At 40.9% G+C, this 27,165-nt stretch overlaps 2 protein-coding genes across 2 annotated transcripts in view; one reads left to right on the forward strand and one right to left on the reverse strand.

The window, feature by feature from the left end:
- LOC139547632 (zinc finger protein 271-like) overlaps window positions 1-27,165 on the reverse strand; it is a 271,214-nt gene that overhangs the window by 77,587 nt on the left and 166,462 nt on the right. The window lies entirely within an intron of this gene.
- On the forward strand, window positions 531-25,906 carry LOC139547624 (zinc finger protein 271-like). Its single transcript, XM_071356577.1, has 2 exons — window positions 531-4,326; window positions 23,815-25,906. Exons 1-2 carry the CDS (start codon window positions 3,533-3,535, stop codon window positions 24,707-24,709), a joined length of 1,689 nt encoding a protein of 562 aa, XP_071212678.1. The 5' UTR covers window positions 531-3,532; the 3' UTR covers window positions 24,710-25,906.

Raw genomic sequence — 27,165 nt, forward strand, 5'->3', positions numbered from 1 at the left:
ACTGTCTTAAAAACGGGGGCACTATGCAGTTCTTGAAATAATGTGTTGTTTTAACGGGGCATTCTACTTCAGTTCTACACTTGAATATGTTGTTCAGTACTGTGGGAATTGTTTAAGGGACAATCTGCCATTGGTACATATGTTTTTGGGACTTTGATTATTGAATTCTCATTCTCCATGTGGTCTACATTAAAGTTCACCTCATCTAATATAACAGGCTTTTAAAATCTACTTAAAATATCAAAGGGATGTTAAAGGCACCCATTTTGTGGAATTGACCCTATGCATTTGCAACACAAACAATATTTGACAAAATCATGATGAAAGTGCACATTTTAGACATATTCATGCCTCTTGATTGTAATAGATGGTCATAAGTGTACCATCTGTTTGCTGTTCTCGTTCGCACAGGAGAGAGACGTGACTATCGTGGATCCTCTGGGGAGCCTCAACAACATCCTGATGCTGACGAGGCAGAGAAGAGTCTCTCCAGATCAGAACATCAGATGGTACAGCTTGGTCTGGTCTAGCATACAGCTTCCTCTATCTGGGTCTGGGCTGGGTTTCTGTAAAGCACTTCATGACAACAGTGACATCAGCATCCATAATGCTGATGTCACTGAATGCACTCCCAGGAATCCCAGTTCCACAATAAATGTTTGTTTTGTTTGATAAAGTCCATCATTTATGTCCAAATACCTCCTTTTGTTAGCGCGTTTGGTAAACAAATCCAAAATCATGAGGCGCGGGCAAGTCCAGGCCACAGTTCAGACGAAAAATTCAAAAAGTTATATTAGAGTTCGTAGAAACATGTCAAACTGTGTATAGAATCAATCTTTAGGATGTTGTTAACATTAATCTTCAATAATGTTCCAACCGGAGAATTCCTTTGTCTTTAGAATTGCAATGGAACGCAGGTCGCTCTCACGTGTAGGCACATGATCAGCTCATGCCACTCTGGCAGACCTCTGGTTGAAACAGCTCTCATTCCCCCCTCCTTCACAGTAGAAGCCTCAATCAAAGTTCTAAAGACTATTGACATATAGTGGAGGCCTTAGGAAGTGCAATATGACCCCATAGACACTGTACATTCGATAGGCAATGAGTTGAAAAACTACAAACCTCAGATTTCCCACTTCCTGGTTGGATTTTTCTCAGGTTTTCGCCTGCCATATGAGTTCTGTTATACTCACAGACATCATTCAAACAGTTTTAGAAACTTCAGAGTGTGGTCTGGGGCGGTGTGTCAGAGCATCATCAGACTGAGCTTGTTGTCATTGCAGACAATCTCAACGCTGTGTGTTACAGGGAAGACATCCTCCTCCCTCATGTGGTACCCTTCCTGCAGGCTCATCCTGACATGACCCTCCAGCATGACAATGCCACCAGCCATACTGCTCGTTCTGTGGGTGATTTCCTGCAAAACCGGAATGTCAGTGTTCTGCCGTGGCCAGCGAAGAGCCCGGATCTCAATCCCATTGAGCACGTCTGGGACCTGTTTGATCGGAGGGTGAGGGCTAGTACCATTCCCCCAGAAATGTCCGGGAACTTACAGGTGCCTTGGTGGAAGAGTGGGGTAACATCTCACAGCAAGTACTGTCAAATCTGGTGCAGTCCATGAGGAGGAGATGCACTGCAGTACTAATTAGGCCACAAAAGATGCTGACTGTTACTTTTGATTTTGATTAATCACTAACCTTTGATTATTTTCATCAGATGACACTCATAGGACTTCATGTTAAACAATACATGCATGTTTTGTTTGATTAAGTTCATATTTATATAAAAAAAATCTGAGTTTACATTGAGGCGTTAGATTCACTAGTTGCGAAAACATCAAGTGACTTTGCATAGCCACATTGTTTCAACAGAAATACTCATCATAAATATAGATGATAATACAAGTTATACACATGGAATTATAGATATACCTCTCCTTAATGCAACCGCTGTGTCAGATTTTTTTTAAACTTACGGAAAAATAAACCATGCAATAAAAATCTGAATGTCTAAATAAGAAATTGGGGCATTTAAACAGCAGGTGTCGAACCCTTGAACTGAATCCCCCCCAAAACTGGAAGCTTCAAAAGGAGGGTGGTGCTTGGAATCATTGTTCTTCCTCTGTCACCCATGGTTACCTGCAAGGAAACACGTGCCGTCATCATTGCTTTGCACAAAAAAAAGTCTTCACAGGCAAGGATGTTGCTGCCAGTAAGATTGCACCTAAATCAACCCTTTATCGGATCATCGATAACTTCAAGGAGAGCGGTTCAATTGTTGTGAAGAAGGCTTCAGAGCGGTTTAATTGTTGTGAAGAAGGCTTCACGGCACCCAAGAAAGTCCAGCAAGCGCCAGGACCGTCTCCTAAAGTTGATTCAGCTGCGGGATCGGGGCACCACCAGTACAGAGCTTGCTCAGGAATGGCAGCAGGCAGGTGTGAGTGCATCTGCACACAGACTGATATTCTGCAAAAGGTACAGGGATTGGACTGCTGAGGACTGGGGTAAAGTCATTTTCTCTGATGAATCCCCTTTTCGATTGTTTGGGGCATCTGGAAAAAGCTTCTCTGGAGAAGACAAGGTGAGCGCTTCCATCAGTCCTGTGTCATGCCAACGGTAAAGCATCCTGAGACCATTCATGTGTGGGGTTGCTTTTCAGCCAAGGGTGTGGGCTCACTCACAATGTTGCCTAAGAACACAGCCATGAATAAGGAATGCTACCAACACATCCTCCGAGAGCAACTTCTCCCAACCATCCAGGAACAGTTCGGTGACGAACAATTCCTTTTCCAGCATGAAGGAGCACCTTGCCATAAGGCAAACATGATAAGTGGCTCGGGGAACAAAACATCAATATTTTGGGTTCAGGGCCAGGAATCTCCCCAGACCTTAATCCCATTGAGAACTTGTGGTCAATCCTCAAGAGGCGGGTGGACAAACAAAAACCCACAAATTCTGACAAACTCCAAGCATTGATTATGCAAGAATGGGCTGCCATCAGTCAGGTATGTTTTAGCCCAGAAGTTAATTGACACCAGGGTGGATTGCAGAGGTCTTGAAAAAAGAAGGGTCAACACTGCAAATATTGACTCTTTGCATCAACTTCATGTCATTGCCAATAAAAGCCTTTGACACTTATGAAATGCTTGTAATTATACTTCAGTGTTTCATAGTAACATCTGACAAAAATATCTGAAGACACTGAAGCAGCAAACTTTGTGGAAATTAAAATTTGTGTCATTCTCAAAACTTTTGGCCACAACTGTAGCTCGCATTCTGTATCATACAGCTATGAAAGTTATATATTTAGAACCACCTGCTCGATTGGAATTAAGCGACGTCTGTGTCTTGAGTGTCCAAGAACGGTTTAGTTTTTTGTGTTCTGACTTGTAAAACAGAATGAATAAAAAAGTAATGTAAACGTTATCAGTAATTACCAGGAAACTCTACAACATTTGTTTTAAAATCACACAAAGATTGTTAAAACTGGCCTTAGGTTATTGAGCGATCTGATTAGGATTTACCCTCGTAGCATGGCTTATTTATCATGTGGAGGTTTCATTCAGGTCTCTTTTAAAAAAAACACACTGTCTTTGGCAGGAGAAAGACCAGACTCAGAGGAACCAGAGCCAGGGATGTCCAAACCAACAAGAAGACACCAGTGTTCCCACTGTGGAAAGTGTTTTAACCAGTTAAGGGAGCTGTACCGACATGAGAGAATACACACAGGGGTGAAGCCTTACCACTGCTCGCAGTGTGGAAAGAGTTTTAGCAATTTAGGGAACCTGAAACAACATGAGAGAATACACACAGGGGAGAAGCCTTACCACTGCTCCCAGTGTGGAAAGGGTTTCAGCCAGCCGGCGAATCTGAAACGGCATGAGAGAATACACACAGGGGAGAAGCCTTACCACTGCTCGCAGTGTGGAAAGAGTTTTAACGAATTAGGGAACCTGAACAAAAATGAGAGAATACACACAGGGGAGAAGCCTTACCACTGCCCCCAGTGTGGAAAGTGTTTCAACCAGCCAGGGGAGCTGAAATGGCATGAGAGAATGCACACAGGGGAGAAGCCTTACCATTGCTCCCAGTGTGGAAAGTGTTTCAAATGGCCCGCGGATCTGAAACTGCACGAGAGATTACACACAGGGGAGAAGCCTTACCACTGCTCGCAGTGCGGAAAGGGGTTTAACGAGCCGGGGGAGCTGAAATGGCATGAGAGAATACACACACGGGAGAAGCATTACCACTGCTCCCAGTGTGGAAAGTGTTTCAACCAGCCGGGGGACCTGAAATGGCATAAGAGAATACACACAGGGGACTTGCTGTCTTATATTGTTGACTGATAATGATTACCTGTTTTTACCATATGAACTTGAATTGTACAAAGTATACTAAAACATATATTTGTATGTTTTTATTAGAAAACATGAATTGAATATGGAGTTTGAATATAGAGTAGGTCAGATTCCTTCTGTTTTAAATGGTCCTTTTTTAAACTCTGACACTGTGTGTGTTTATCTGTGTGTCATTCCTCCAGCACTGCAGATAATCAAGTGATATTTGGATGTGATGCATTTGTTCCGTTGTTTACATTTGCAATGTTGGCCCACTGATTATTTAATGAAATGAAAATGTTCACAGACTCTGTAATAGAAAATGTTTATTGTATGTGTCCACATATCTGAGTATGTGACTTGTGGCGGATGAATCAGAATTAGTTGGGTAACATAGATAATTAAGATGTCTTATCTGCATAATATGCTGATGTGATATACTTGTTATTAGAATGTATCCCTTCGGACTCTGGTGTTGGCAGTTGCACTTCTTCCCTCAGCTGGGGCTCAGTCACCTAGGGCCCAGAGAGGGGAGAGGTCAGGCTTGTCTTTCACATGTCCCTGGTGCTATGCAGAATATCAGGAAGGGAAGAGGACAGGAGGGAACATTGTCTTCATATGTGAATGTATCTGTTAAACTATGTGAAGGGATGGTGTGATTAATGGGGAACCAATTACTGGTTTCCACAATGTCTATGCGCAAGTCACTCCCTCCTTTCGCATTGGGGGTATGACCTAGAGGCTCACTCCCCTCAGTGAGCGTGTCCAGGAGTGGGGTCAAGAAGGGGTTTTACTTGAGATGGGGGTATCTAGAGTTGACAATTGAGTTATGCCATTGGATGAGTTGGTGTTTTTGTGCTATGAACCAAACTGAACGATAATTTATAGCGAATGCTATCTGGCTACGGGATACTCCTTTCTCATTATAAAATCTCACTTTGTGAACTGTTCCTAATATCTGTGGTTTGTTATGTCGACTAGGGGGTGGATCTTTGCTATAAAAGATCTCAGTAGCCATTGTGTTGCCACTCTCAACGGTTCATTCGAAATAGTGAATTGTTGAAAGTCATTGCAAAGATCTTATTATTAAAGATGTAGTTTAAGTATAACTGATTGGTGTGTGAAGTTTGTCTCTCCTCATTTGGTAATACAGAAATTAACCACCACAGACTAACCTTGTGAAACTGACCTATTATAATCTCCTGTTCCTGGGAGTATCATCCTGTGTTGCAAACCAGCTGCACCTGCGCCCTTGTATGAATAAAGTCCCTCCCAGGAACAGGAAACTATAAAGATATGTGCTCATCACCCAATGCTTCAGGAATTCAGACTGTCTACACTGCGCTGTGTAACTGTTATTCTCTCTGAGCTCAGAAATAAAGAATCTTGGTTTGACTTGCACTCCAGCAGATCCTTATTTTATAATATCCACCACAACTTTCCCACGGATTGCTGTTTATCATTGTCTCAATGAAGAGTTCTTTGTTTTACTTTCCTGGGGGCATTTACAAACCTCCCACTGGTTGAATAAACTTTGTTTCCATGTCATTTCAACAAAACAAATCCATGTGATGATGTTTGATCAATGTGGGAAACTGATTGGATTTGTAAAAAGCCATGAACATCAGGTATTTTTTATTTTTCACCGAACTGGCAACCTAAATCCAGTGACAGGTGACATTTTGTGTTGATTTCATGTTGAATTCACTTTAGTTGACGACTCAAAGAAATGTAAATAGAAACTAGATGTTGAACTGACGTCTGTGCCCAGTGGGCTGGTTTGAATACGTGGCAGGTGTTGGATCAATATCCACCTTAGTAGCTAAGTTTCCATGTAATTTGTGCCAGATTTCCATGTGAATATTCTCAAATCTGCATAAAACAATATACACATTTTCCCATCAGAAATGTTTGCATCAACCAGACTTATTGCGGATAAAAGGCTTTGCGTTATGACGTAGTGCACAAGAAAAATAACGTTTGCTGTTAAATTCCCATGTACCGAATGAAAAATACAAGTTAAATTGGTTTCCATCACATTTTCAACTCCACTGATGGTTTTAAAAACTTGTGTAAAATAGAAAACGTGCTCTTGTCCCGTGCACTGTATCCTGCAGCACACATATACAGTGCTGGTAGGCTACCTATATGATGAAATTATTATGGATGAGAGCGATATTATTTTATTTGTCAAATGGCAACCAAGCATCAATCATCATGTCACCAGAAGAAGACCATCAAAATGTATTGGAAAGGAGCATCAAGCTCATCACATGCAGTTTCACCACCCTGTGAAGTTCATAACTTATTTCATCTGTAGCCTAATAAACTACATGGGTTCCCAAGTCGTAGAGGGAGGACCACACAACATATCATCACGTGACTCCAAGTTAACTGAGATATGATCGTTATTAAATCAATATTTGCACATAAAGGATTTCTCGTTTATACATTTTTAATGACACAAAAAGACCCCACCATGTCAAACGAAATAACAAATCGTCTGTCTGCATTTATAAAAGTGTACAGGCATAGCCTGTTTCCATCAGCCCGGTCATTACTTTGGAAATGGTTGGATCAATATCCACCTTCATGATATGGATGAAGCCTGATTTGGAATGTCTGAGTAGTTCTATCTGATGTCATAATACATCCCTCTGATAATCAAGTGATATTCACATGTGATGCATTTGCTCCATTGTTTACATTTAAGTTGGAGGCCCACTCTGATGATTTATGTCTTACATAGTGGGGCTTTAAAATAACAGTATGGTGACATCTTAGGTGGCTTGAAATGAATAGGATTATTAATGGGCTGATGGTTGGTGGTGCTACTATATAGGTAAGGTTGTCCAATATGAATGTTCAATACACACAATAGGTTGATCGCTAGCCAGTTAGCTAGCTGCTACAGTCCAATATGAATGTTCAATACACACTAGGTTGATCGGTAGCCAGTTAGCTAGCTGCTACGTCTTTATCCGCACAGCTAGCTAACACAGCTCGCTATCAACAAAGTCAAAATGGACTCCAGGCCTGGTGGTGGCAGCAGTGCACTACAACCACTGTTTACCGTAGCTTCCAGAGTGAAAAATAATTAGGCTATATAAAGAGGGCACGACAAAACCTATTCCCCCTCAGGAGACTGAAAAGGTTTGGCATGGGTCCTTAGATAACAACGCAGGGCCAGACGGATTACCAGGACGTGTACTCCGAGCATGCGCTGACCAACTATCAAGTGTCTTCACTGACATGTTCAACCTCTCCCTGTCTGAGTCTGTAATACCAACATGTTTCAAGCAGACCACCATAGTCCCTGTGCCCAAAGAACACCAAGGTAACCTACCTAAATGACTACCGACCCATAGCACTAGTCTGTAGCCATGAAGTGCTTTGAAAGGCTGGTCATATCTGTGGAGATGGGAGAACCTTCAAGAAGGACAACCACCTCTGCAGCACTCTGCCAGTCTGGCCTTTATGGTAGAGTGGCCAGACGGAAGCCACTCCTCAGTAAAAGGCACATGACAGCTCACTTAGAGTTTGCCAAAAGGCAACCAAAAGATTCTCATACCATGAGAAACAAGATTCTCTGGTCTGATGAAATCAAGATTGAACAATGGCCTGAATGCCAAGCGTGACGTCTGGAGGAAACCTGGCACCCTCCCTACGGTGAAGCATGGTGGTTGCAGAATCATGCTGTGAGGATGTTTTTCAGCGTAACAGAATTTGAGGCTGTAACGTAACAAAAATTGGAAAAAGTCAAGGCGTCTGAATACTTTTCGAATGCTGTCCTCTCCAAATTTAGCTGTATTTTATTTTTTATTTATTTTACCTTTATTTTACTAGGCAAGTCAGTTAAGAACAAATTCTTATTTTCAATGACGGCCTAGGAACAGGCCGTATTGGTTGGAATTGTTTTAAGATGGCCATACCGTGGATTATTTAGCTGTTTGATTTTTAATTCTAGGACCCCTTTAGGTATATAAAATATATGTGTTTATATATATACAGTACCAGTCAAAAGTTTGGACACACCTACTCATTCCAGAGATTTTCATTATTTTTACTATTTTCTGCGTTGTAGAATAATAGTGAAGACATCAAAACTATGAAATAACATATATGGAATCATGTAGTAACCAAAAAAGTGTTAAACAAATATAAATATAGTTTATGTTTGAGATTCTTCAAAGTAACCACCATTTGAGTGGATGACAGCTTTGCACACTCTTGGCAATGTAGAAAAAAGTTAAAATAAAGAAAAATCCTGCAATGAGTAGGTGTGTCCAAACTTTTGACTGATACTATATATATATATATATATATATATATATATATATATATACACTGCTCAAAAAAATAAAGGGAACACTAAAATAACACATCCTAGATCTGAATTAATGAAATATTCTTATTAAATACTTTTTTCTTTACATAGTTGAATGTGCTGACAACAAAATCAAACAAAAATGATCAATGGAAATCAAATTTATCAACCCATGGAGGGCTGGATTTGGAGTCACACTCAAAATTAAAGTGGAAAACCACACTACAGGCTGATCCAACTTTGATGTAATGTCCTTAAAACAAGTCAAAATGAGGCTCAGTAGTGTGTGTGGCCTCCACGTGCCTGTATGACCTCCCTACAACGCCTGGGCATGCTCCTGATGAGGTGGCGGATGGTCTCCTGAGGGATCTCCTCCCAGACCTGGACTAAGGCATCCGCCAACTCCTGGACAGTCTGTGGTGCAACATGGCGTTGGTGGATGGAGCGAGACATGATGTCCCAGATGTGCTCAATTGGATTCAGGTCTGGGGAACGGGCGGGCCAGTCCATAGCATCAACGCCTTCCTCTTGCAGGAACTGCTGACACACTCTAGCCACATGAGGTCTAGCATTGTCTTGCATTAGGAGGAACCCAGGGCCAACCGCACCAGCATATGGTCTCACAAGGGGTCTGAGGATCTCATCTCGGTACCTAATGGCAGTCAGGCTACCTCTGGCGAGCACATGGAGGGCTGTGCGGCCCCCCAAAGAAATGCCACCCCACACCATGACTGACCCACCGCCAAACCGGTCATGCTGGAGGATGTTGCAGGCAGCAGAACGTTCTCCACGGCGTCTCCAGACTCTGTCACGTCTGTCACGTGCTCAGTGTGAACCTGCTTTCATCTGTGAAGAGCTCAGGGCGCCAGTGGCAAATTTGCCAATTTTGGTGTTCTCTGGCAAATGCCAAATGTCCTGCACGGTGTTGGGCTGTAAGCACAACCCCCACCTGTGGACGTCGGGCCCTCATACCACCCTCATGGAGTCTGTTTCTGACCGTTTGAGCAGACACATGCACATTTGTGGCCTGCTGGAGGTCATTTTGCAGGGCTCTGGCAGTGCTCCTCCTGCTCCTCCTTGCTCAAAGGCGGAGGTAGCGGTCCTGCTGCTGGGTTGTTGCCCTCCTACGGCCTCCTCCACATCTCCTGATGTACTGGCCTGTCTCCTGGTAGCGCCTCCATGCTCTGGACACTACGCTGACAGACACAGCAAACCTTCTTGCCACAGCTCGCATTGATGTGCCATCCTGGATGAGCTGCACTACCTGAGCCACTTGTGTGGGTTGTAGACTCCGTCTCATGCTACCACTAGAGTGAAAGCACCGCCAGCATTCAAAAGTGACCAAAACATCAGCCAGGAATCATAGGAACTGAGAAGTGGTCTGTGATCACCACCTGCAGAACCACTCCTTTATTGGGGGTGTCTTGCTAATTGCCTATAATTTCCACTTGTTGTCTATTCCATTTGCACAACAGCATGTGAAATTTATTGTCAATCAGTGTTGCTTCCTAAGTGGACAGTTTGATTTCACAGAAGTGTGATTGACTTGGAGTTACATTGTGTTGTTTAAGTGTTCCCTTTATTTTTTTGAGCAGTGTATATATATATATATTTAAATCAAATATTGAATTTGGGCTTTACTGATATTGCCCATAGAAATGCATTGATAAACACGTTGATAACTGGAAAAATATATATATATATTTTTTTAAGGAATAAGGTTTTGAAGTGTCTGTCCTATATAAGAAAGCTCAGGTAATATTTTATATATTGTTTTACATATATTTAACCCCTTATTTTTGGGGGCACAAAACTACCTCCGTACTTCCATTTGTGTGTATAGGTTACCTTCAAACGAGTTCCGATGAGCAACATAGAGAACACCGTTATGTTGGTGAGTCTCCCCTTTTCTATTTTATTTTGTAGCTCAAACGGTTTGGATGCTACAGACATTTTTTCGTGAGAAGACCCGGTATTTGGGATGTCTTATGGTCTGACAAAAACCGCTGTAGCGACCACCTTCCACCTCACAGGCGGAAGGCCGACATTTGCAGATGTGATGGATTGAGACGCAGCCCATGCAACAAAACAGATCTTTATCTTAAACTGATGGATTTGGATGGGGATTTTTTTTTTACTATGTTACTTAGATTGACGCACAGGTGCTTCAATAGACTCTTAAGGATTAACATCACCAGTAGGCTAAGGCTATCACATCCTTATGATATACAGTGTCTATTTTCATAAGTGCAACGTGACTGCAAGAGACAGGTCGGGAATGTCAGACTGTTTTACGGGACAAATCAACCTTTTTTTTCTAAATTAGTGGTGTTTGAATTTGTTGATAAAATGCAGGACATGATTGTTTGATTGTGCGGGACTGTCCGGGACATGTGGTCACCCTAATTACCCGCCTCACTGACTCTCCCTTGGCCAGGTGAAACGACATCTCTCTCAGAAGCACTTCTCTCCCTGCCTCTCGCTTCAGTAACTCAGCCACTCTTTTACCATCAGATGGTCCGTCAATCTGTAAGTCTCTGCTTTCTTCGCTTTTGATGTGCTGGTTTAGTTTTAGTTGTGTTCTGTGGGCTCCTGCCTGTGCTACTTGGTCTCGAGTTGTTAACAATGTTGGGCTCTGGCTTGCTACTTACTACTTACTGTGGTGGTTGGCTAGCTAGGCTAGTTAGCTGGCTAGGCTAGCAGGTTAAAATAGCTAATGTTAGCTGGCTGGCTAACATAACTGCATGTAACATGATTTGATAACTGGTTAGATGGTATTGTGTATTTACAAAACTTTGGTTTACTTTAATGTGGCTCAATTGGCTATTAAAGGTGTAAATTAGAGCTAGCTAGGTGTTGATAGCCACTGGCTGACTCATGCAGAGCTGAAGTAGGTAGGTCTGGTAGGGCTAACATTAGCAGGCTAGTTGCCTAACAACCTTGCAAGCTTGTCTGTAACCGTCAATTCATAAAGTATTTGCTTGTAAGTTGGCTGAAGATGTTATTGAAACCACTAGTCATGAGTGCACACGATTTGGTTTAATTTGAAGTGATCTATTTGAAGATATTTCGGTCAGAGTTTACATTGTAGGGAATAGGCTGGCTAGCCGGGTCCTCCATATTACTTCACAGCCTGTAAAAAAACATTCTGACATGACTTCGGCATTCTTTGGAATTCTGATCGGTTTTATGTACTCTAAAAATAGAAAAGAGAGGTGTAACTTTGCATTGGGACTTGTGATGCTATACTAATGCAGATCCATATGTTACATGTGGTTACATTTAGCTACCTCCACTTTAAGGGAGTTGTATGGCCACATTTAGATGTGAATAAATAACAGACAGAGAAAACAATTTCTATTCTAACAGTATTTGGGTCATTCTTGAGCTCTGGTAATATTTCAGTCCCACTGACTGATTTTGTTTATAAATTGAAATGTCCAGTATAATGAATTTAAATAAATATAGAATGAATTTAAACTTTATTATTACAAAATCATATTTTTTTAACTGACACCAAGAATTGTTTCATGTCCCCCAGGCGTTTCAATTAATTTTTACTTGGGAAATTAATATTAAAATGTGCACATAATTTAATGCAAACATAAATTTGTGTTATTTTGTTGAGAAAGTATTTTTATCAAATAAATGCATGATTATTGATTAAATTCACACAATTTAGCTCTGTCCCTCAGTCTACATGTAACGGGTTGTAAACCTGTGACAGGGTTGAGTTATTTACTTTATTTATGAATATTGCATCTAAACAAATTAATAATTGAATATATTATACATTATATATTGTTTATATTCACTTATAAAACATGCTGTAACGTGTTCCATGTGAACAGAAAGTATATTTTATGGCAGGTAGCCTGGTGGTAGGAGAGTTGGGCAAGGCTCTTCAGTTGTTCCTTTAAGTTGCTCTGGATCCTAAATTACTCAATGATTATAGTGTATACATTTATATATTCTAAGAATCTTTGTTTTAATGTTATTCCATTGAAACATCTAGGGAATGGTGGCACCCACATCAGCAGCAGAACGACAAAGGCAGTGTCTAGCACGTCACAATGCTGACCCAGTAAAAAGGGAACATTACTTTGAGAGGGAGAGATGGAAAAGGAATGTTGATTCAGGGGGAAAAAGAAAAGACAATTGATTTATTAAGTGAGACAGACCAGCATCAGAAGCGTAAACAGTGGAGAACAGCATACAAAAGAAGCAAGGAGAGGAAAGGAGCACTGAGGAACTTGACCACTAAGTCCACATCATGAACGTTGAAGAGAACGGCGGACAGGTTGGTGGCTAAGGGCCGTGATGTCAGCGATGCACAGGAGCTTTACAAAGGCCTCCATCAGACAAACACGTCAGTGAAGCTGTTCTGTGTGAAGAGTGCTGATGTTGAACGTGCGATGGAGATGATGCCAAGACCGATTAAAGCAGTGCCCTCCACCATGAGAATACACCAGGTCATCACCATGGCTCCTGGTGAGCTGATGTCTGGGGATGTCAGTGCCTTGTTCAACAAAGAAGGACCTAAACTGTACATGCTTTAATAACACACAGCACTTCAGTTTCAGGCAGAAGGTCCTGGCTGCTCCATAACAGCCAGCCAATGAGGAAAATCCTTTTTTATCCAGGCATCATCCTCGGCACAGATGAAGTTAGTGTATAAGTGAAATATATACATTGCGTAGGACAAAACCGATTTTTCTGGAATTCTCGAGACGACTTCCACTAGTGTCAGTTTGATGAAGTCCTTGAGATGATTCCAGTCCTTGAGTCCTTGAGATGACCTCCCTACTCTTCTACATTTGCACACACTGTACATAGATTTTTCTATTGTGTTATTGACTGTACATTTGTTTATGTGTAACTCTGTGATGTTGTTTTTGTCGCACTGCTTTGCTTTATCTTGGCCAGGTCGCAGTTGTAAATGAGAACTTGTTCTCAATTGACCTACCTGGTAAAATAAAGGTGAAATAAATAAAAAATAAAAAATACCTTCATGAGGTTCTATAGTAGCAAGGATCTGACACCTCCGGAGGTCTTGATGGCTCAATCCACCCGAGGTATGGCTACAACATAGGCATTGTTCAAAGGCATCTCTGTTCAAGAGATCTGTAATGCAGCATGTTGTGGTGATGTACCTTCATGAGGTTCTACTGACTGGACATCACTACACATACGGTGAGTAGAGTGGGGACCTCTGAGGGATGATCCTGTCTAGACTTGGCATCGGAGAGTATATGAGCTCTATGGTAGTTGGTAGTTGACTAGGTTACCTTTCACACATGGAAGACAAACGTACTTAGATGTGAAGACGGGAGAGACTATGGCCCTATATAGGAAGTGGAGTCATCTGCTATTAGCTGTTGCTTGACAGATGTTTGATTGGATCTCCCTAGACTCCACCCCTAATGAGGCTTATAATATCATAGAACCGGGGTTGTGTTAGGTAACCTTAAGTTACAGGTCCTACTATGCTAATTTCTCTGTATTAAATGGCCCGTAACTTTAACACTAGCAGAGATCCTGGAACTAATATACCCTTAAAGTATATTATGTTCAACAATATATATAAAAAATCTAAACATTTATCTTTTCTATATTAATAAATTCATGTAAGAAATGTATGAATGAAATCAAAATACAAATCAAAACAAAATTTTAAGTGTCGACCTTACAGTGGAATGCTTACTTACAAGCCCTGAACCAACAATGCAGTTTTAAGAACAATAAGTGTTATGTATAAAATACAAATAATTAATATTAAAGAGCAGCAGCAAAATAACAGTAGCGAGGCTGTATACAGGTATTTCCGGTACAGAGTCAATGTGAGGGGACACAGGTGAGTCGAGGAAAAATACTACTCCTATTACAGAGCAAGTGGTAAAGCTTCATATGACACCCATTGTTGGAGGACTGTAGCATCTAATGATGAAACATGTAGCATCTCCACAGAGGAGCTCTGTCATGATTGTAGCAGGTTTACTAACGCGTTAGTTATATTAGCTGTGTTGACTATGACGTTACTTTAGCTAATATGGTGACAACGATGCTGTGTGTAGCAGTTATGAAATGGTTTGGTTTGGAAAGGTTTTTTCTCCTGGTCACCTACAGCTGATGTGTTGTGCATTGACGTCCACAAGCGAAGGGAAAAGGTGAGCGAATTGACGTGAGAGGAAATACAACGTGGCAGTTGTGAAAGTGAACTGTGTTTACGCGTCATCAGGGGTGAATTCATTCAGACGATTCTGTTGACAAACGTTTCTTAAACGGAACAAAACCGGGATAAACATACCTGAATTTGTCCAATAGAATCCTATTTCAGCTAGATGCAGGCGAGAGTGTGCAAGGCAGTATTGAATGTGTCACTGTTTGTCCATGTGTCACTGTCTGTCACCTCAAATGTTTCTATCGACCAGTGTGCACCTACATTCTAAACTTTCATTCATGGCTAGGTTGTAGCAACCTTATGATGGGTATAGGGGAAATGTTAGTATCATCTAGTATCCTAAACCTATCGCTGTTACATTGAACAGGGTGAATGGAATATGAATGACAGTCATCTAATATGCTGTAATAGAAATAAGGCCATGAATAAACAAATCGTCCTGCCTCATCTTAAACGGCGCTGACCGCCACTGTTTGGATGGTGGAAAACCCAGCAACTTTGCAGTTCTTGACACAAACCGATGAGCCTGGCACCTACTACCATACCCTGTTCAAAGACACTTAAATATGTTGTCTTCCCCATTCACCCTCTGAATGGCACACATGCACAATCCATGTCTCATGTCTCAAGGCTTAAAATTCCTTATTTAACCTGACTCCTCCCCTTCATCTACACTGATTGAAGTGGATTTAACTAGTGACATCAATAAGGGATCATAGGTTTCACCTGGATTCACCTGGTCAGTCTAAGTAATGGAAGGAGCAGGTGTTCTTAATGTTTTGTAGACTGAGTGTATAGCACCACAGATAATCAAGTGCTATTTACATGTGATGCATTTGCTCTGTTGTTTACAGTATGATTTGTATTGTATAGAGCGTGACTTTAAGGTAAAAGTACCGTCACATCTAGATAAAAACGAATGTGAAAATAAACAGAGCAAATATGTATTAACACACTACCTATTCATAGATGTATTTATTCATCATCTACATATTCATATTAAGCTTCTACGTCTGCGTACAGGAACGTAAGACGTAAGAGAAAATATATCAGCTTATTGGTAAATTATTATGACGTTCTTTCCAATACAAAAGTGTAGTAACTATTGTTTCCAAACTGCGTTACCCACTCCAGCCAGCAGATGGCGATATGCATCTTTCAGGTGACGCTTCTTGCGTGACGTATAATTTACTGGACCGGACGCTTCTTCAGGAACAACAACGCGGCTACTTTTTCAACCGCCTCGGTAGCTTGCTAGCCAACATAAAACTGAAAGATTGACGCGTTACACCGTGTTTGTGTACATTAGCTAATCTCAGTGTTTTAAACACATTTCTGTTGATTTATCAACTGATGACCTTTAGCCTAATTTGCTTGTTCAATTTGCAAACTTGTTTAATATTGATACTGAGCCTAGCACTAGGCTAGTCGCTAATGCTAACTAGCTAGCTAACATCCCTGATCTGGTCTGCTGTATGGAGAAAGAAGCTCTGGGACTGAACAATGTCGTGGAAGATGAGGGTGTTACAGTGAAAGAAGAGGAGGCTGTTGTAGTGAAAGAAGAGGAGGCTGTTATAGTGAAAGAAGAGGAGGCTGTTATAGTGAAAGAAGAGGAGGCTGTTATGGTGGAAGAAGAGGAGGCTGTTATGGTGGAAGAAGAGGAGGCTGTTATAGTGAAAGAAGAGGAGGCTGTTACAGTGAAAGAAGTGATAGCATCCTCTTCCTCTCTAAAAGTTTCTATCTCAATATAGGTGAAGGAGGAAGACGTTTTGGGAGTGAAAGAGGAGGAGACAGAATATCAGATTACTACCAGTGAGTACTGTCTTAAACAGGGGCACAAACTGTTGTTGAACTAATGTGTGGTTTTAAAGGGGCATTCTACTGAAGTTCTACACTTGAATATGTTGTTCTGTACTGTAGGAATTGTTTCAGGGGCCATCTGCTGTTGGTACATATATTTTTGGGACTTTTAAATTAGATTAATCGAATTCTCCATGTGGTCGACATTAAAGTGCACCTCATCTAATATAGCAGGCTTTTCAAATTCAATATTGTTGCATATTTTATACATTAAATATCAAAGGGACACAAAAGGCACCCATTTCGTGAAACTACCCTTTCACATTTGCAACACAAACATTATTTTATAAAATCATGATGAAGTGGCCATTTTAGGCCCTTTTTAGACATATTCATGCCTCTTGTAAGACGCTGTGATTGCAATAGAAGATCATAAGTTTACAATCGGTTTGATGTTCTCATTAACACAGGAGAGAGACATGACTATTGTGGATCCTCTGGGGAGCCTCAACAACATCCTGATGCTGACGAGGCAGAGAAGAGTCTCTCCAGATCACAACACCACATGGTACAGCTTGGTTTGTTCTAGCATACAGCTTGCTCTATCTGGGTCTGGGCTGGGTTTCTGTAAAGCACTTTATGACAACAGTGACATCAGCATCCATAATGATGTGTCTGTGTCCCCTCTTTATGGTTACCAGGACAACGCTAGCCCTTCCTCCCTCCTGGAGTCCCCGTTTCGTGCCTCTCCCGGTAGCACCTTACTGCTGGGTATGAAGAGGTTGTCTGTGCTGCTGGTGGACTGCAGGAAAACAACAGGGCTGAGTGGAACTGTGAGAGGAGGAGAAGAGAAGAAAGGATCAGATATGACACATAAAAGTAAGTGCTGTAGTTTAGTTTGAACAAATACAATAGATCTGCCCACTGGTATCTGTTACCAGGACAACCAGCAGAGTTCTGTTAGTTGACAGGAAGATGGACTGGTATCTGTTACCAGGACAACCAGCAGAGTTCTGTTAGTTGACAGGAAGATGGACTGGTGGATATGGATGTTAATATCATAACACTGAAAAAGGATTCTGCCAATGAAAAGAGAGAAACCAATAGATCATATAAAACCTTGATGAAAGTTAGCTTTAGAGAGAAAGTTAAAAGATGATCCAATGTAAGGTGCTTGTTTTACAAAAACCTTTCCTTAAAACATTATGGATATTACATTGTCTGTCCCAGTCAACCCCCCTATCTTTACAAGACTGTTGAACAGGCAAACTAAACTCAAGACACTGTTAATTAATTAACTAATACTGTAGGAAAGCTGTGATCAGGCTGCCCACTCAAGAGAAAGCTTCAAACTGTAACCAGTGCCGTCAACCTTGTTCAGGTTATCAATCAACCTACCAAGGTAGTTACAAACAAACTGGTTCTCTAGTAGATTGGTACGAATGTCTCATCCTATGTTCAAGAAGGGCCTTTTTCCCTTTATTCAGATTACACCTGCTCACTTTCGGTTGCTTGAAAAGGAAATAATCTCCAAAATATCTTTATTTTTTAAACAAGCCTTAGAAAGTTGGTTGCAATTTCAGTTTAATCCACCTGAAAGGACGGAACAAATAGTACAACAAATCTTGTGGTTAAATTCAAATATAGTAATTGATAAAAAAAATGTATTTATCGAAGAAATGTTTAAAAAAGGTATAATTTTTGTGAATGATATCATAAATAGGACTGGTGGAGTAATGTCACACATGCAGCTAACACAGACATATGGAAATGTCTGCTCTACCCAAAATTACAACCAATTAATTGCAGCATTACCACAAAAATGGAAGAGGCAGGTGGAAGGGGATAAAAGTAAGGAACTTGTATGTCGGCCTTATATTAAAGAACATAAATGGTTAAAGAAAAGTGTGATAAATAAAAACATATACCAATTTCATTTAAGGACCAAAAAACTTACAGCTGTGCCATATAAATTGCAAAATAGTTGGGAAGAGATTTTCGATGTACCCATTCCATGGCACATGGTTTATGAATTGATACGCAAAACAACGCCGGATTCAAAACTTCGAATTTTTCAATTTAAATTATTGTACAAAATTCTTGCAACTAATAGAATGTTATATATATGGGGGATACAATCTTCTCAGCTCTGTAGATTCTGCTGTGAGGAGGCAGAGTCATTAGACCATTTATTTTGGTATTGTCCGCATGTAGCTCGTTTTTGGTCACAGGTCCAGGAATGGTTGAAGAATTGCAACATTTGCGTAGAACTAACGCTACAGATAGCAATACTGGGGGATTTGAAAAGCCATAGTCAATCAATCAATAATATAATAATTATTTTAGCAAAAATGTTTATTTTTAATTTACAATCCGTGGAAGCTATGAGAATAGGAAGATTCAAATCTTTTGTGAAGCATCACAGCACAGCTGAAAAATATATGGCAAATAAAAATCCGAAATGGATGATGTTGGAAGATAGATGGGAAAGGTTGAGTGGAGCTGAAGGGTGGGGCTAATAACAAGATAAACAATGTAGGGCATACGGGATCTGTGAAATGTGTATAGGTGCGGAGCTATTGTGAAATAGCACAGTTACAAGTGGAAATGAAACTGGATGGACAACAGAAATAGAGGAAGGACTAAGAACAAACAAGAGAGAACTATTATAAAGTAGACTGTGTCTGTAAATGTGTATAAGATGTATAAATTGAAGGTAAAAACAGAAATGTTTATCAGTTTACTCCAATTGGGGGATCGGTGGTAGGGTTTGCAGGGAATAATAATAAAGGTATACTCTTTAAAAAAAGTATGTATGTCTATGTAGGTATGTGTATGTATATATGTGTATATGTATGCATACGTGAATGGATATATATATTTACCCAAAGAAATATGGGGGATTGGAAATGATGCAGACAATTACATTGGAAACAACATTCTTTCCGCAATATTAAGCTGATCCACCCCAAAAATAAATAAATAAATAAATTAATTAATTAATTAAAAATAAAAAAATAAAAAGGTAGTTACAAACAGTACAGAAATGTAATCATCAACATATTTTGATCATATCTTTACTAAGCTGCAGAAATGTGTTTTAAAGCAGTTTCCAGATCCATCAGATGTAGTGATCACAATATAGTAGCCATATCTAGGAAAACCACAGTTCCAAAGGCTGGGCCTAATATTGTGTAAAAGAGGTCATACAATCTTTTGTAGTGATTCCTATGTTGTCGATGTAAATAATATTTTTTTATGAAACAAAGATAAATGACATGAAGAATGATTGTAAAAATCTTTGGAGCACCTTCAATTCAATTTTGGTTAAAAAAAAATCAACAATGACATGTCACCGGTGTTTGATTTCTATTTTACCTTTATTTAACTAGGCAAGTCAGTTAAGAGCAAATTCTTATTTTCAATGACGGCCTAGGAACAGTGGGTTAACTGCCTTGTTCAGGGGCAGAACAACAGAGTTTTAGCTTGTCAGCTCGGGAATTCGATCCAGCAACCTTTTGGTTACTGGCCTAACGCTCTAACCACTAGGCTACCTGCCGCCCCAGAGCTACCTGTCTAACAGAACACAGAGAGTGTTCTTTAATGGAAGCCTGTACAACAAAATCAAGGTAGAATCAGGAATTCCCCAGGGCAGCTGTTTGGCACCTACTTTTTTAAATCTTTACCAACAATATGCCAATGACATTTAAGTAAAGCCAGTGTGTCTATGTATGCAGATGACTCAACACTACACGTCAGCTACCACAGCAACTGAAATGACTGCAACACTTAACAAAGAGCTGCAGTTAGTTTCAGAATGGGTGTCAAGGAATAAATTAGTCCTAAATATTTCAGATTACCTTAAATTACATGGCCTACTATGCTAATTCTGTAGCGGTATTGTTAGAGGGGGGTAAAGATAAAGATTTTGTTGGGGCGCCAGGCAGGTATTAACCCTAGTTATTAAAGTTAGTTATTACCTAGTATAACATTATTATTATCATTAAATATTATTAAAACCGAAAGGATAAGAGTAGAATAGATAGAGTAGCGCTTCCAGACACATTCTAAACATGATGGAGTCTTAAAGGAGGACTGTAGCATCTAATGATGAAACATGATGGAGTCTTAAAGGAGGACTGTAGCATCTAATGATGAATTACTATGGAGTCTGATGCTTTAACGGAGAAGTTTAACGGATTTTTTCTCTCTCCCTGTAGTGCTGTAATGAAACAGCTGCAAAAATGTGACTCGTGAAGTTGCTGGATGCGGGCCTCGCTCTGCTGCTTTGCCAGTTAATTTGTTATTTTATTACAGCTAAGGCCTTTGTCTTTCACCTGGAGTTGTTTATTTATGTCTGAGAAAAAAACACTTTTCAACATAAAACATATACAAAATAAACCCAGCAAAAAAAATGTACCTATCTTTTTCAGGACCCTGTCTTTCAAAGATTATTTAAAAAAATCAAAATAGCGTCACAGATCTTCATTGTAAAGGGTTGAAACACTGTTTCCCATGCTTGTTCAATGAACCATAAACAATTAATGAACATGCACCTGTGGAACGGTCGTTAAGACACAAACAGCTTACAGACGGTAGGCAATCAAGGTTACAGTTATGAAAACTTAGGACTCTAAAGAGGCCTTTCTACTGACTCTGGAAAACACCAAAAGAAAGATGCCCAGGGTCCCTGCTCATCTCCGTGAACGTGCCTTAGGCATGCTGCAAGGAGGCATGAGGACTGCAGATGTGGCCAGGGCAATAAATTGCAATGTCCGTACTGTGAGACGCCTAAGACAGCGCTACAGGGAGACAGGATGGACAGCTTATCGTCCTCGCAGTGGCAGACCACGTGTAACAACACCTGCATGGGATTGGTACATCCAAACATCACACCTGCGGGACAGGTACAGGATGGCGACAACAACTGCCCAAGTTACACCAGGAACACACCAATCCCTCCATCGGTGCTCAGACTGTCCGCAATAGGCTGAGAGAGGCTGGACTGAGGGCTTGTAGGCCTGTTGAAAGACAGGTCCTCACCAGACATCACCGGCAACAACGTCGCCTCTGGGCACAAACCCACCGTCACTGGACCAGACAGGACTGGCAAAAAGTGGTCTTCACTGACAAGTCGCGGTTGTCAGTGGTGATGGTCGGATTTGCGTTTATTGTCGAAGGAATGCGCATTACACCGAAGCCTGTCTGGATAGGGATCGATTTGGAGGTGGAGAGGCCGTCATGGTCTGGGGCGGTGTGTCACAGCATCATCAGACTGAGCTTGTTGTCATTGCAGGCAATCTCAACGCTGTGCGTTACAGGGAAGAAATCCTCCTCCCTCATGTGGTACCCTTCCTGCAGGCTCATCCTGACATGACCCTCCAGCATGACAATGCCACCAGCCATACTGCTCGTTCTGTGCGTGATTTCCTGCAAGACCGGAATGTCAGTGTTCTGCCATGGCCAGCGAAGAGCCCGGATCTCAATCCCATTGAGCACGTCTGGGACCTGTTGGATCGGAGGGTGAGGGCTAGGGCCATTCCCCCCAGAAATGTCCGGGAACTTGCAGGTGCCTTGGTGGAAGAGTGGGGTAACATCTCACAGCAAGTACTGTCAAATCTGGTGTAGTCCATGAGGAGGAGATGCACTGCAGTACTTAATGCAACAGGTGGCCACACCAGATACTGACTGTTACTTTTGATTTTGACCCCCCCTTTGTTCAGGGACACATTATTCAATTTCAGTTAGTCACATGTCTGTGGAACTTGTTCAGTTTATGTCTCAGTTGTTGAATCTTGTTATGTTCCAACAAATATTTACACATGTTAGGTTTGCTGAAAATAAACACAGTTGACAGTGAGAGGACGTTTCTTTTTTTTGCTGAGTTTAGATTGACGAGGGAAAAAACAATTTAATCAATTTTAGAATAATGCTGAAATGTAACAAAATTTGGAAAAGGTGAAGGGGTCTGAATACTTAACGAATGCACTGTGTGTGTGTGTGTATACTGAACCAAAATATAAACAACAATTTCAACGATTTACAGTTCATATAAGTCAGTCATGGACTTTACATGACTGGGCAGGGGCGCAGCCATTGGTGGGCCCTGGAGGGCATACGCCCACCCATTGCGGAGCCAGGCCCAGCCAATCAGAATTGTTTTTTCCCCACAAAAGGGCTTCATTACAAAGAGAAATACAACTCGGGTGGCTGGTCTCAGACGATGTGGAGGTCCTGGGCTGGCGTCGTTATATGTGGTCTGTGGTTGTGAGGCCAGTTGGATGTACTGCCACATTCTCTAAAATGACATTGGAGGCGGCTTCTGGTAGAGAATTTAACATTCAATTATCTGGTAACATATCTGGCCTTTTATTCTCCCCAGCACAAGGTGCACCTGTGTAATGATCATGCTGTTTAATCAGCTTGATATGCCACACCTGTCATGTGGATGAATTATCTTGGCAAAGGATAAATGTTCACTAACAGGATGTAAACACATTTGTGCACAACATTTTTGAGAAATAAGCTTTCATGCTTATGGAAAAATTCTGGGGTCTTTTATTTCAGCTCATGAAACATCCAACACTTTACATGTTGTGTTTTATATTTTTTAGCAATATCTACCCCCAAATAGTTTTTACTTTACACAAACTATCATGACATTTGTGATAGTCAAAATGTACAAAATTTGTGAACGTCTAAATAAAAGAAATTGTCACAGCTGGCGTTGTCGTGGAAATTCATGTATACTGAGAGAGACTTTGTCATTTCTTCAAACAATCATCTTGATTTAATATTGATTAATTATTGCAATAATGAAGCTGTTGACCCCACACTCTTGAGTGTGTTGCCGAGAGCTTAACCTTGAATGAAAACAGAGCTCTTATAAATGCTTAGTCAGGGCTGGTTCCACCCCTCCCCAAAAAGTAATGTAAACATTATCAGTAATGACCAGGAAACTCTACAACATTTGTTTTAAAATCACACCAAGATTGTTAAAACTGGCCTTAGGTTATTGAGCGATCTGATTAGGATTTACCCTCGTAGCATGGCCTATTTATCATGTGGAGGTTTCATTCAGGTCTCTTTTTTAAAAAACACACTGTCTTTGGCAGGAGAAAGACCAGACTCAGAGGAACCAGAGCCAGGGATGTCCAAACCAACAAGAAGACACCAGTGTTCCCACTGTGGAAAGTGTTTTAACCAGTTAAGGGACCTGTACCGACATGAGAAAATACACACAGGGCAGAAGCCTTACCACTGCTCCCAGTGTGGAAAGGGTTTCAGCCAGCCGGCGAAGCTGAAACTGCATGAGAGAATACACACAGGGGAGAAGCCTTACCACTGCTCCCAGTGCGTAAAGAGTTTTAACGAATTAGGGAACCTGAAACAACACGAGAGAATACACACAGGGGAGAAGCCTTACCACTGCTCCCAGTGTGGAAAGGGTTTCAGCCAGCCGGCGAAGCTGAAACTGCATGAGAGAATACACACAGGGGAGAAGCCTTACCACTGCTCCCAGTGCGTAAAGAGTTTTAACGAATTAGGGAACCTGAAAAAACATGAGAGAATACACACAGGGGAGAAGCCTTACCACTGCCCCCAGTGTGGAAAGTGTTTCAACCAGCCAGGGGAGCTGGAATGGCATGAGAGAATGCATACAGGGGAGAAGCCTTACCATTGCTCCCAGTGTGGAAAGTGTTTCAAATGGCCCGCGAATCTGAAACGGCATGAGAGAATACACACAGGGGAGAAGCCTTACCACTGCTTGCAGTGTGGAAAGAGTTTTAACGATTTAGGGAACCTGAAACAACACGAGAGAATACACACAGGGGAGAAGCCTTACCACTGCTCCCAGTGTGGAAAGGGTTTCAGCCAGCTGGTGAGTCTTAAACGGCATGAGAGAATACACACAGAGTCTTTAAACGGCATGAGAGAATACACACAGGGGGAGAAGCCTTACCACTGCTCCCAGTGCGGAAAGAGTTTCAACCAGCTGGGGGAGCTGAAATGGCATGAAAGAATACACACAGGGGACTTGTTGTCTTATATTGTTGACTGCTAATGATTACCTGTTTTTACCATATGAACTTGAATTGTACAAAGTATACTAAAACATATATTTGTATGTTTTTATTAGAAAACATGAATTGAATATGGAGTTTGAATATAGAGTAGGTCAGATTCCTTCTGTTTTAAATGGTCCTTTTTTAAACTCTGACACGGTGTTTGTGTTTATCTGGGTGTCATTCCTCCAGCACTACAGATAATCAAGTGTTATTTGGATGTGATGCATTTGTTCCGTTGTTTACATTTGCAATGTTGGCCCACTGATTATTTAATGAAATGAAAATGTTCACAGACTCTGTAATGCAAAATGTTAATTGTATGTGTCCACATATCTGAGTATGTGACTTGTGGTGGATGAATCGGAATTAGTTGGGTAACATAGATAATTAAGATGTCTTATCTGCATAATATGCTGATGTGATATACTTGTTATTAGAATGTATCCCTTCGGACTCTGGTGTTGGCAGTTGCACTTCTTCCCTCAGCTGGGGCTCAGTCACCTGGGGCCCAGAGAGGGGAGAGGTCAGGCTTGTCTTTTACATGTCCCTGGTGCTATGCAGAATATCAGGAAGGGAAGAGGACAGGAGGGAACATTGTCTTCATATGTGAATGTATCTGTTAAACTATGTGAAGGGATGGTGTGAGTAATGGAGAACCAATTACTGGTTTCCACAATGTCTGCGCAAGTCACTCCCTCCTTTGGCATTGGGGGGAGGTGTATGGCAGTGTCTGGAACCATAGTATGTCCTCTCTGATGTTTCACTTATCCTGGGATAGTGTATGACCTAGAGGCTCACCCCCCTCAGTGAGCTTGTCCAGGAGTGGAGTCAAGAAGGGTTTTACTTGAGATGGGCGTATTTAGAGTTGACAATTGAGTTATGCCATTGGATGAGTTGGTGTTTTTGTGCTATGAAGTACCAGGAACGAGATTAGAACCTCGTCTTAGGGACCAAACTGAATGATAAATTATAGCGAATGCTATCTGGCTACGTGATACTCCTTTCTCATTATAAAGTCTCACTTTGTGAACTGTTCCTAATATCTGTGGTTTGTTATGTCGACTAGGGGTGGATCTTTGCTATAAAAGATCTCAGTAGCCATTGTGTTGCCACTCTCAACGGTTCATTAGAAATAGTGAATTGTTGAAAGTCATTGCAAAGATCTTATTATTAAAGATGTCGTTTAAGTATAACTCTGATTGGTGTGTGAAGTTTGTCTCTCCTCATTTGGTAATACAGAAATTAACCACCACAGACTAAACCTAGTGAAACTGACCTATTATAATCTCCTGTTCCTGGGAGTATCATCCAGTGTTGCAAACCAGCTGCACCTGCGTCCTTGTATGAATAAAGTCCCACCCAGGAACAGGAAACTATAAAGATATGTGCTCATCACCCAATGCTTCGGAATTCAGACCGTCTACACTGCGCTGTGTAACTGTTATTCTCTCTGAGCTCAGAAATAAAGAATCTTGGTTTGACTTGGACTCCAGCAGATCCTTATTTTATAATATCCAACACAACTCTCCCATGGATTGCAGTTTCATCATTGTCTCAATGAAGAGTTCCTCGTTCCACTTTCCTGGGGTCATTTACAAGCAACCCACTCGTTGAATAAACTTTGTTTCCACGTCATTTCAACAAAACACCTTTTGTTTCATGGACTTGCAACCTAAATCCAATGACAGGTGACATTTTGTGTTGATTTCATGTAGAATTCACTTTAGTTGACGAACCAAAGAAATGTAAATAGAAACTAGATGTTGAACTGACGTTTGTACTTAGTAGCTAAGTTTCCATGTAATTTGCAACAGATGTTCATGTGAATATTCTAAAATCTGCATTAAACAATATATGCATTTTTCCACAAGAAATGTTTCTATCAGACAGACTTATTGCTGATCAAAGGCTTTACGAGACAAAAAAATACTTTTGCTGTTGAATTCCCATGTGCCGAATGGAAAAATACAAGTTAAATGGGTTTCCATCACATTTTCAACTCTACTGATGGTTTTAAAAACTGTTGCATTATATAGAAAACGTGCTCTTGTCCCGTGCACTGTAGCTAACAGCTCACATATACAGCGCTGGTAGGCTACCTACATGATGAGATTATTATGGATAAGAGCAATATTATTTTATTTGTCAAATAGCAACCAAGCATCGATCACCATGTCACCAGAAGAAGACCATCAAAATGTATTGGAAAGGAGCATCAAGCTCATCACATGCAGTTTCACCACCCTGTGAAGTTCATAACTTATTTCATCTGTAGCCTAATAAACTGCATGGCTTCCCAAATCGTAGAGGGAGGACCACACAACATATCATCACGTGACTCCAAGTTAACTAAGATATGATCGTTATTAAATCAATATTTGCATAAAGGATTAATGCCTCCATTTCTCGTTTATACATTTTTACTGACACAAAAAGACCCAACCATGTCAAA

Source organism: Salvelinus alpinus, chromosome 2 (assembly GCF_045679555.1).
Source record: "Salvelinus alpinus chromosome 2, SLU_Salpinus.1, whole genome shotgun sequence".
Classification (NCBI taxonomy): Eukaryota; Metazoa; Chordata; class Actinopteri; order Salmoniformes; family Salmonidae; genus Salvelinus; species Salvelinus alpinus.

Bases quoted from the DNA above. Each gene is read 5' to 3' on its own strand.
- LOC139547624 (XM_071356577.1), top strand. From the start codon at position 3,533: ATGGCTTATTTATCATGTGGAGGTTTCATTCAGGTCTCTTTTAAAAAA. The intron at 4,327-23,814 runs GTCTTATATTGT...ACCAACAAGAAG, and splicing joins ATACACACAGGGGACTTGCT to ACACCAGTGTTCCCACTGTG.